Source organism: Cebus imitator, unplaced genomic scaffold, assembly GCF_001604975.1.
Source record: "Cebus imitator isolate Cc_AM_T3 unplaced genomic scaffold, Cebus_imitator-1.0 Scaffold32, whole genome shotgun sequence".
NCBI classification, from domain to species: Eukaryota; Metazoa; Chordata; class Mammalia; order Primates; family Cebidae; genus Cebus; species Cebus imitator.
This window is the reverse complement of record NW_016107347.1, coordinates 7,167,642-7,178,816: the sequence shown is the minus strand read 5'-3', so window position 1 is coordinate 7,178,816 and position 11,175 is coordinate 7,167,642. Positions and strand designations below refer to the sequence as shown.

Below are 11,175 nucleotides of genomic sequence, written 5' to 3'. Positions count from 1 at the left end.
TTTTAAAGACGGGGTTTCACCATGTTGGTCAGGCTGGTCTTGAACTTCCGACCTCAAGTGATCCAACCGCCTTGGCCTCCAAAGTGCTTGGATTATAGGCGTGAGCCACCGCGCCCGGCCTCAGTTTAGCTTATTTTATTGTGCAAGTTATATCTGACCTTAATCATACCTATCCTCTAAAAAAGCCAAAATATTTCCGAACATTACCTCACAGTCTTTCATGTCATCTCTGGAACAGGAAAGGGGACATTTGCTGCCTTTTGCTACAGAAAACCACTGTACTGAATCAGGTAACAGAAATACTTCCATCTTGTTCTGAGGTTGCTGCTCAGACCTTGAGTGATATATAATCACATGCTAAGAGGGCCTGGGCCCTCAACACTTCATCTTATCTACAACTAAAGAATGGTACAGTATATAAGAATCCATCAGGATCATCACTTCTTACATTCTTTGTATTTTCAGCAAAGACTACATAGCAAGTGCTCTACAGATGTTGAAAGAACTAGCAAACCCACTGCTGTTTGTGGTGCTGTCTCATTTCCTGTACTATTTTATTAGTCAAGATAAGCCTAAAAGAACAGACAAAAATATCACGAAAACTATTTCTTAACAGAACTATTTTAAAACAAGAGAACGATCAATTAAAATCATGCCATTTTCTTTCTTTGAAATCTTTAAACTACAGATGTGCTCATTTTCCTTGTCTGGGTATGAGTTCTCTTAGCTGGGCGGTGGGAGACTCAAAGTAATGACTTTTAAGGGATCCTACCAGTGGTGGGGGTGTATATAAATTATGTATCCTAATCTCAGAATGCACTCTTCTGTCCAAATACCTGAAACTTATAGTTTGTCAGGTGGGTTTTCCACGGAAAAAAACGAGGACATAAGAGAGAGGGCGGACCTTAAGAGTTCTAGGGAGGAGCCGGTAGCGGCAGCAGGTTTGACAATCAACTGCAAGGTTGCAGCCCAAAAGAAAAAGAACGCACTTGGTCACGCATCATCGACTCCTCAGAGTTACAACTACGGAGAATCTCTGCCCTTTGGCTCTTGCCCACAATACCTTTCCTGGCCCCCAGCCCTGTCCCAGAAGGTCTGGTCCTCTCACCCGCTGCCAAATTCTCACACAGCCTCAAAGGGATCCTCAGAGCGTAAAGCAGTCCCAGTCCCGCCACGAACCACAACGAGGCCCCAGTACCCGCCAGTCCGGCCCTCAGTCGCTCCCTCCAGCCCAGAATCGGGTTTACGCCGAGCACAAGTGCAGGAGACTCTCCAGCAGCCTCGGCTTCCGCCAAACAGCCACGGTCCGCCATCTTGCCGCTACCGCAGGCGCCAGGAGCTGGGAGGGGAGGACAGGAAACAGGGAGTCGGGAATCCTGGGATAGTGGCGGACCTTCAGTTGGTCTCTCTGAAGGCTGAGTCCTGGGGAACCAGGACCGAGAAGATTTCGAAGGTGGAGGAGCGTGTCCCAGGATTGGGGCTACCTATTCCTTCGTGGGGCAGGGAAGGGGCGGACAGCAATGCCTGTTTTGGAGGACTGGACTGAGATGTGACCCCAAAGTGAAGTGTTACTGCTTCCAAGCGAGATGAGCGTCACCTTTCACACCCCTGCCCCCCCCGGGGTTGGAAAAGCCACGGATCGTTCCAGCGGCCGAGCAGCTCTTAGCGCTTTGGACTCGGCTGTCATGAAGATAAACGGGTACCAGAAAAACTTATAGGAGTAGCAATAGCTACTTGGATGGAGGCCAGGAGCCAAGAAAAATCGAAACACGCTGCCAGTGCCCATTAGATGGATGAGAAATGAGAAAGATATTAGACTTCAAATCACCGAAAGCAAAGCCGACTTCCTAGGGCGCTGGCGCTAAGAGACGTCACCCCCGCGCATAACTGACATGGCGCCCTCTCAGTCGGCGTTTCCGGGCGGGTCCTTCCGACGGCCCCCGCGGTGATTCCATCACTCCGTTTCCTTCCCGGCCTGCCTCGCGCCCGCAGCCGGGCTGGGCCAGAACAGCCCAAGATGGCCGACTTCGATGATCGTGTGTCGGATGAGGAGAAGGTAAGGGGTGTCCGCCTCTTTCTCTTACCTCCTCCCCCGACAGGGAACAGGGGCCCGGCCGGGCTGCGTTGGGAGCCTGGCAGTATCTCCAGGAAAAAGAAACTTCTTGGCCCATACTGACATACGCTCTCCGCAGTCGGGACGCTTCCCTCTTACGGGGCTTTCCTCTGCCTCACGGTGGCCCCAGTTCCTCGTTCCTCGATTCTCCTTTCCTCCCGGGCCTAAGGCACAGCCCAGGGGCCTCTCTGCAAGGGAACAGACGTTTCCTTTACTGGGTGGTCACTGTGGACTTTTTTGTGTAATTTTGAGAGGGGTGAAGGTTATGTTGCGACACACCGAAAAGCAGTTATTTTACCGCCTTTAGCAGATGGGGCTCATCCCATCCCCCCATTTGTAGATATAAGTGGGGTTAGTTTAGGGCGAGTCACTTCCTGATCAGGACGGCCTCTTAACTTCCCTTTTGCTCCTCCTTCCTCAGGAAGTGATTTTGCTGTCACGACTCCTCGACAGAGAGAGGTCCCAAATGTCCACCTCGCTACACATCTACTACTTTTTCTCACATACTGTCGCCTGACTGATTCGCTGTAATCTGTGAGCCTCAGGGACTTTGCTTCAGAATTTGAACACCAGTCTTTCCCTGTAGACACATCCTTTTCACGATAATTTTTGAAAATTTTGTTTCTTGTTAACAAATCTAGAATAGCTGATGGATTTTCTTCACTTCCAGAAAGGTTTTCTGTTAACACATAATAAACCTCATGTTAACACATTCAAGTCTGGACAAAGCATCCTGCCTTCTTTGATGCTCCACTGTGGAGTCTTTGATAGGTGAATTTGTCAGTGTGCAATTTGTATACTTATTTCTTGAAAATTGTCTTAAATACAAGAGCGCATTCTAAGTTAGGTGGACTAACTTTTCTTCTGACAGTTGCACAGTTTCATAACAGTTTGTCAGGCTTTTCAGTAAGTACATGATTTTAGGGCACATAGAACTTAGAGTGGATCTCACAAGACAATTTATTGCACAGGAATTATGACATTTGTCTCCCACTGTGGCTATTAGAAAATGTGCCCCCTTGAGTACTCTGTAAATCTACCTGGGTCTTTTTAAATAAGAAATTGGAATGGGGAGGGGACGGTTAAGATCCGTAAGACCTCTGTACAGAAAAACTTGATATAGCCACATATAGCATGCCATTTTGAAATGCTTAACAAGCCATCGAACAACAGCAGCATTAGATTTTCTCTTATTTGGAAACATCTTCATAAATGTTTAAGATTTAGGACAAAAACAAAGACATATATGAGCTTATGGTGGAAATTAATCTATAATAAATTGTTCTAAAGGAAATAATGATTCAAATAAAAGTAAGCAAAAATACTGTTACAATAAAATTTCACAGGTTTTTTTTTTTTTTTTTTTTTGAGATAAAGTGTTGCTCTGTCGCCCAGGTTGGAGTGCAATAGGGCAATCTTGGCTTGCTGCCACCTCCGCCTCCCACGTTCAAGCGATTCTCCTGCCTCAGCCTCCCGAGGAGCTGGAATTACAGGCTTGCACCACCATGCCCATTTAATTTTTGTATTTCTTGTAGAGACTGAGTTTCCTTTTGTTGCCCGGGCTGGTCTCCAACTCTTCAGCTCAAGCGATCCATCCGCCTCAGCCACCTAAAGTGCTGGGATTGCAGGCTTAAGCCACCGCACCCAGCCAAAATTTCACAAATAATTTGAGTAATAAACTTTTCAGTTTATTGTGCCTACGTGGTACACATTGACCAGTGTTGTTGGATTTTTGTCTTTGATACCGGGTTAGAATGCCTTTAATTAAACTTGGGAAAATATATTTTTTAAAGTGCCAATTAAGATGCCTTTAGATACTGACAGTGTTTTAATTAATAACATTAATAGTCTTGGGTTGTTTTTGTTTTGAGACAGAGTGTCATACTGTCAGCTGGGCTGGAGTGCGGTGGCGTGGTCTCAGCTCCTTGCAACCTCTGCCTCCTGGGTTCAAACGATTCTCCTGCCACAGCCTCCGGAGTAGCTGGGATTACAGGTGCCTGCCACCATGTCCAGCTAATTTTTGTATTTTTAGTAGAGATGGGATTTCACTATGTTGGCCAGGCTGATCTCAAACTCCTGACCTCATGATCCTCCCACTTCAGCCTCCCAAAGTGCAGGGATTACAGACGTGAGCTACGGTGCAGGTCCAGTCTTGGTTTGGTAATAGCAGGTCTGTGACCAGTTTCCTCTTCTAGCATACTCCTTTTGTTGCCAAATATATGTCAATATTGCATTTTATCTTTGTTACATTTTCTAAAGGCAGTAAGCCTTTAGAAAAGTTGGTGATAATGAATGGACTCTAATTTCCTTATATTTTTGTAAAAGCTAGTAAAATCATCCATTCTCATAACTAACTGCTGAAGTTTTTTTTTAAAATCACTTTATAAAGAGGAAGTTGGGTTTTGTTACCTGAAATGGTCATGATGAGCTGTCTAAATAAAACAGGAAGTTGAACGTGTAATAAACGTTTTAGTTCTATCTTTGAGTTCACAGTTTCTGAAAATGAACTTGAGCTTTTTAGTTACATGCTTAGCAAGACCAAGACACCATAATTAGGAAGCCTAAAATACGAGATGAACTACTTCTTTGGGTTCTTTTCATTGTCTTTCATTGTCTGTTTCCTTTATTTCATGATTCAACATTCGTAAAACCTAAAAGCAGAGAGAATTTTAGGGCTGCAAAAAGTGTGATTGGCATATTTTTTCCCTTCAGCCTAACTAGTATAATATTTGTGTGCAGTTTCAAAAATATAGTAATTGAGAAGTTAGGCTTTCAGTTTAGACAATGCTCTCAATAATAAGATAAAGTATTCAGTATTAAGAAAAGCTGTATGCTTTCAGTTTAGACAGTGGTAGCAGTTTTAAGGCATTTTTGAGAAACAGGTTTATCAAAATTATTTAGCAAAGCTGTAGAAAATGTTGTGAATAGATGAAATGTGAGGGCTGTGTTAGAGCACATGAAAAATATTTATACTTTTAAACTGGATTTCCTTGATTTTGTATTACCTTCTTAATTTACTAGTTACATTTGTAGGATAAAGTAAGTCCTAAAGGTTGTTTGGTATGGCTGTTTTCTAACAAGACATCAATTAGTGTTAATACTGTTATTCTTTCGTCGTCACTTTTCAGTTAGCTTTGCTGAGAGATATTGATATAATCTGTTAACAAATCCTGGGACAGGGATAAAGCCTAATAAGCAGGTGCAAACTCACATATCCAGTCTTTTGTTAGTAGTATTGATTTATCATAATTTCTTCCAGAACACTTAGCTGTTTTATTACAACCAGGCTTAATGCTAAACAAAGTAGTGTAAATTTGTCAGAAAATTCAGATACAAGGTTGCTCTGATTATGTAGCCATGCTTTTTTCACTACACTGTTCTTTTCCATATAGCTATGAATGAAAAACCAGAGTAGAGGCATTCATTTAGTGGCTTATAAATGAGACATTATGATGTAATGGAAAAGAGTAATTTTGAGTGTTAGATTTGGCCTTTTCCTGTCGTGCTTCTAGCCACCTGTGACTGATTTTGGAAATATTACTTAACCTCTATGGGTGGGCCTCAATTTCCATCTAAAATAGGGAGGTAGTTGGGTAATCAGATCAAACCAGCCCAAGAAAACTTCTTAATTAACTTTTTCAAACTCAAATGAAAAATCTCTGTTTTAAAAATTGAAACACTAAAATGTTCCAGGAGGTTCTAGTTATTGTCTGCTTTCCTATATTTGTCGTGATAACAAGACTGTGAGCTCCTTGGTAAATGAAACCATGTCTTTTTTATCTAATGCCTAGCATAGTGCCAAGCACACAGTGTAGGCACAGCATAATGGTATGAAAGAGAACACAACTTCATTAATTCTCATATCTCACCAGTTCACACTCCATCTCCTATAAAACACCCGTTCCCTCACAATTATTTCTGTTAGTCTCTGGGTGTTTCTTGTGTTCCAAGAGTACGTCCACAGTTTGGGTGTCTCTGTGCATTCCTTGTATCTGAGCATCTGCTACCATCATTGGTGCTCTGCCATGCCACTGCTGAGAATATTTGACTCCACTGGGAGCATCTTCCTAATAGATGCCATAAACTGCAAAGCCTTATGGTTACCAAAATGGTGATGTATATATATTTGGAACCTTGCAAAGCCCCTAATGAAAGTATTTCCTTCACCTGCTGGAAGTACTCTCCTTTAAGTGATCAGATTAAAATAAGTGTGTGTTTTAAAGGAAAAGGACCCAAGAGGGAAAAAGTTTCCTAGGCAGGCATGAATTAAAAGAGTAGCAGATGCTACTGAGATAGAAAGATGAGGATGGAGAAAACAGCACTCACTCTGACAGTATTCTTTCCAACTGGATTTGGTAAATAAGGGTAAGAGGTACCTCGAGTGAGCAGTGGGAGAAGACATATTGGAAGGGGTAAGCAGTGATTGACATAAGAAAGTGAAATAAATTTAGGTTCACCCAGACACCTCCCCAGTCTTGCCTTGACCCAGAAACATTGTGGTCACAGGGCTTTCAGCCTCCCACCCCCATAAGTTAGCTTCCTAATTACGATATCTTGGTCTTGCTAAGCATTTGGAGGGCCTTAGACTGTGGCCCTCCAGATAGTGATTTGAATAATTAAGTCAAGCTCTTTTTAGATAAGTGTTCTAGTCCAGGCTACAATCAGCTTGTTGGTCTTTTTGGCACTGTCATTTCTCAGTACCAGCACACTCTTGCTCCTTGCCACATCTCTGGCCTCAATGTGGGAGGCAAAGGCAGTGAGTAATTCCAGAGTGGTAAGATGGGTGCAGCACATAATGAGGTGATATCTACACAGTATCACTGAACAGCATTTCCACACAGGGCTCGGAGTCATTGTGCTGCACGTGCGCCTTATGTCCACAATAGCTGAGTAGTTGAGATTGGTGGAGTGGACCTTCTCATTACACCTAGAGGAAGGTCCTTATCAACTCCACTTCTCAAAGGGGTAGAATTGAACCTGAACCTGCTTGACAAATGAGAGCCCAACCCTAGCCAAGGTGGCTGCCAGCCTGTAATCCAATATTTTGGGAGGCTGAGGCGGGTCAATCACTTGTGCCCAGAAGTTTGAGACTAGCTTGGGCAACACAGCAAGATCCCGGTCTCTACCTGTACCCCCCAAAAAATTAAATTAAAATGGTAGAAAAGGCCTCCTGCCCCTGTTTTCTATCCACCCAGCCAATATTACCAATCCCTTTCTAATTGCCAATATCTTTTCTAATTCTATGCATATACAAACAAATACACTTTTCACTTAATAATACCTTAACCTGTCCACATTCCTTCTACCATTATTTTCATTCATGACCTTTTTTAATGTTTGAATTCTTGTGTTTTTTTTTGTTTTTGTTTTTTTGAGATGGAGTTTCAGTCTGTCGCCCAGGCTGGAGTGCAGTGGTACCATCTTGACTCACTGCAATCTCCAACTCCTGGGTTCAAGCTGGGATTACAGGCAACCACCACAAGGCCCTGCTAATTTTTTTGTATTTTTAGTAGAGACAGGGTTTCTCCATGTTGGCCAGTCTGGTCTCGAACTTCTGACCTCAAGTGATCCACCTGCCTCTGCCTCCCAAAGCGCTGGAATTACAGGCATGAGCCACTGTGCCCTGCCTTGCTTCACTTATTTTTAACAACATTTTTAATTATCTCTGCCTCAAGCCTCTTCTTTTTCTCTACGTCCTTCCTGGTTTATTTTAAATTCTTCACAGTTACAATGTATTATGAAATTTTGAGCAGTGTATAAAATTTATCTTTGCTACAACTGCACATACAGATTGTTAAGGCAGTGTTGGTGAAATGGAACAATGATGGAATGTTCTGTTGAGTATAGGTCATGGTTTAACATACCGTATAAACAAGAAAACAGCGTAATGCCAGACTGCACCAAAGGAAGATGGTGAGAGAACTTTGCCTTATGGATTCTTTGTTTTATATTTGGATGACATTTAAGTGCTTATTTTGTGCTAGCTACTTTATGTATTAACCATGCATTTATCTCACAACATCCTTATAGGGCAGATACTTATACCCATTTTACAGTAGAGTAAACTAAGGCACAGGCACATTTCAGGTTAAAATACATGACCAAGTGTCCAGAACTAGTAAATGGCAGAGTGGATACAATGCTGTTGTCTGCTGTCAGAGCCTATGCTCTTACCCATTTTGATTCCTTTGAGTATATAGTAAGATAGTAAGCAGTTTTGATGAAATAATGACATAGTCCTAAACAGCAACCTAGTTAATGATGTAGTAACCTGGATGCTTTTATAGACCCTGAAACATTGGTGTTCTCTGGTCCTGACTGCATTATAATTGTTGCTGAATGGCCCAGTGCCATGGTTCATGGCTGTAATCCCAGCACTTTGGGAGGCCAAGGCAGGCAGATTGCTTGAGCCCAGGAGTTCAAGACAGCCTGAACAACGTAGTGAAACCCCACCTCTACAAAAAATACAAAAATTAGCCAGGCGTAATGGCACACGCCTGTAGTCCCAGCTACTTGGATGAAATCATTTGAATCTGATAGTAGGAGGTTGCAGTGAGCCGAGATCACCCCATTGAACTCCAGTCTGGCCTGGGTGACAGTGTAAGACTCTGTCTTAAAAACAAAAGGAAGTTGCTTAGTGCCCTTTTGAGCTTAAGTATGCCATGCAGAATTCTGGTATTTATGCTGTGTTATTAAACACATGTTGAAAAACATGGCTCTAGAAATTTAAAGATCATTAAAAGTTCCCGTGAAAAGGTCAGGGAGAAACTTTACAGTATGACAGTATCTTAGAAGATCCTTGCCTACAGTAGAATCTCTTTCTTTCAAAAGCAGATTTCTGAGTTCTACCCTATGTGTACTGAATCAGAATTTTTTGGAACCAGTGGTCATAAAATAATTGTAATAAGCCTCTCAATAATTATTGGGATACTTGAGAACCATTATCTTAGCGAACTTGCTGTGGTTCAAATCTTAGTCCTTTGCTTATTTAGCTCAGAAGCCTGATTGATCAGGATACTAAACCCAAGTCTCTCTCAGGGATAAACTCATTTTAGCTAGGCTTATGAAACTAATGTATAAAAGTGGAATAACAATGCATATAGAAGGAACTAGATTCTTTTTTTCAGATAGGTCAGGAACAAGGGAAATCAAGTTACAATGTTTTAATGGAGCATGGAATTAGAAGAAAGGAAATTAACTAGATAGTCTAAAATATTGATGGCATTTTCTTTCATAATAGGCATATATACCCAACACCAAAACCAAGTCAGGTCTTTGTTTAACAGCAGTGGACATTTTTTTCTTTAGATAGGTTCATTCGTTGTCACGTTACTAGCAGGAGAGTTTTGGAGGGCTGGTTATGTGTCAAAAATGTGCATGCCACAGCTTCTCCTTCAGTCTGTCCTCCTTAGTTAATGACACTTCCATTCTTGAGTTGCTCAGGTCAAAAACATGAGCATTATCTTTGACTCCTGTTTCTCTCACAATCCACATATAGTCCACTGGCAAATCCTGTAGGATTTGTCTTTAAACCCAGAATTTGACTATTTCTTACCACACCCTTATTCCAACCACTCTGGAAGAAACCACTATGACCTCTAGATTATTACCATACTATTTTTTCTGGTTTCCCTGCTTCTGCCGTTGCTTCTTCCCAGCAGTCTATCCTCAATGAAGCATCCAGAGTGATCTGGTTAAAATGTAGGTCAGAATATGTGACTTTTCTGCTCAAAGCCCTCTCATGGCTTCCCATCTTCTTCTGACAAGTCAGTATGTTCTAGGATGTTACCTCTTTGCCACTTATCTCTTATTATTATTATTTTTTTTTTACTCAAAGCTACCAGGAGAAGATCTCTTACTTTATCTCCTGCTTGTTCTTCTCCTAGTCTTCTCTGTTCCAATCACATATTCTCACTGAAGAATCTTTGCATTTGTTCTTTTTTCTGGAGTTCTCTTCCTTCTGTATTCCTCACTTTAGATGCTTAACCAGAAGTCACCTCCTTAATGAAGCCGCCTCTGGTTATTCTGTCCAATTCCAAATTCTAACATTTCATGTCCCTTTCTTTGCCTTTTTTCTCCTTAGCATTTATCACTTGCTAGGTAGTATTTTACTTACTTAATCTTCTCTATTTTCTTTACCCACTGCAATGTAAACTCCATGAAGACAGTATGCTAGTGAGTCACCATTGCCTAAAACGTAGTGGGTCTTCTGATATTTGCTGAGTGAATGAATCTTGCTTTGATAGCATCTTTCTTGATTTTGTTGTCAACTCTCATAGGGCGGTCTGATTTCCAAATTTTGTGAGGCCATATTGAGGACTCCAGTACTTCTGTATTACTGATAGATTTTATTTATTTATTTATCCATTCATTCATTCTGACAAAGTCTCTGTTGCCCAAGCTAGAGTTCAGTGACGCAGTCTTGGCTCACTGCAACCTCCACCTCCTGTGTTTAAGCGATTCTCCTGCCTCAGCCTCTCGAGTAGCTGAGCCTGTAGTCTCAGCATGTAGCACATGCCACCATGCCCAGCTAATTTTTGTATTTTTAGTAGAGATAGGGTTTCACTATGTTGTCCAGGCTGGTCTTGAACTCCTGACCTTCTAATTTGCCTGCCTCCATCTCCCAAAGTGCTGGGATTACAGGCGTGAGCCACCTCGCCTGGCCTAGATTTGTATTAATGGAGCTTTGTCTTCAGAAAGCTTCAGCAAGTGACCACTGCCTATGACGTACAGAATAAAACCAGATTTGATATTAGCATCATTACTGCTATCTGACTTACTTCATCCTTCTCTTTTATTATTTCCTCTGTTTTACCAAACAAAAGGGTGTTTTCCCACTATCTTTCTTGTTTTATTCCCTCACTCATTGTGCCCTCCCTTCCACCCCATCTAAAGCACTTGGCAGAGCCCAGCTTCTCCTTTTCTTTGTAGTTGTCTTTCACCAACCCAGTTCAATATCCATCTCCTTGCTCTTAAGTTCTGAGCCTTGTGTAATCTGTGCTACTGCTTTGGCAATTTTGCTGATTTGAATTATAGTAGTTTTTATTTTTTATTTTTATATA

General features: G+C 41.9%; 2 protein-coding genes across 20 annotated transcripts in view; one reads left to right on the top strand and one right to left on the bottom strand.

Moving 5' to 3' along the window:
* Positions 1-2,534, bottom strand: part of ST7L (suppression of tumorigenicity 7 like) — a 141,262-nt gene extending 138,728 nt beyond the window's left edge. For 7 of the 19 annotated variants that reach the window (XR_001823775.2, XR_001823773.2, XR_005199390.1 and 4 more), the window contains exon 1: positions 1,109-1,370. Coding sequence is in view for 14 of the 19 variants with exons in the window: in XM_017524294.2 (XP_017379783.1) it covers positions 1,109-1,313 (205 nt within the window). In the remaining 5 variants the exon portion in view is untranslated. Of the gene's footprint in view, positions 1-1,108; positions 1,526-1,828; positions 1,959-2,084 lie in introns of those variants that run through there. The other 12 variants (XM_017524291.2, XM_017524309.2, XM_017524292.2 and 9 more) reach the window with 7 other exon arrangements.
* Positions 1,358-11,175, top strand: part of CAPZA1 (capping actin protein of muscle Z-line subunit alpha 1) — a 52,632-nt gene continuing 42,814 nt past the window's right edge. Inside the window, exon 1 of the mRNA XM_017524314.2 lies at positions 1,358-2,056. Within this exon, the coding sequence (XP_017379803.1) occupies positions 2,018-2,056 (39 nt within the window). The 5' untranslated portion in view covers positions 1,358-2,017. The remainder of the gene's footprint in view (positions 2,057-11,175) is intronic.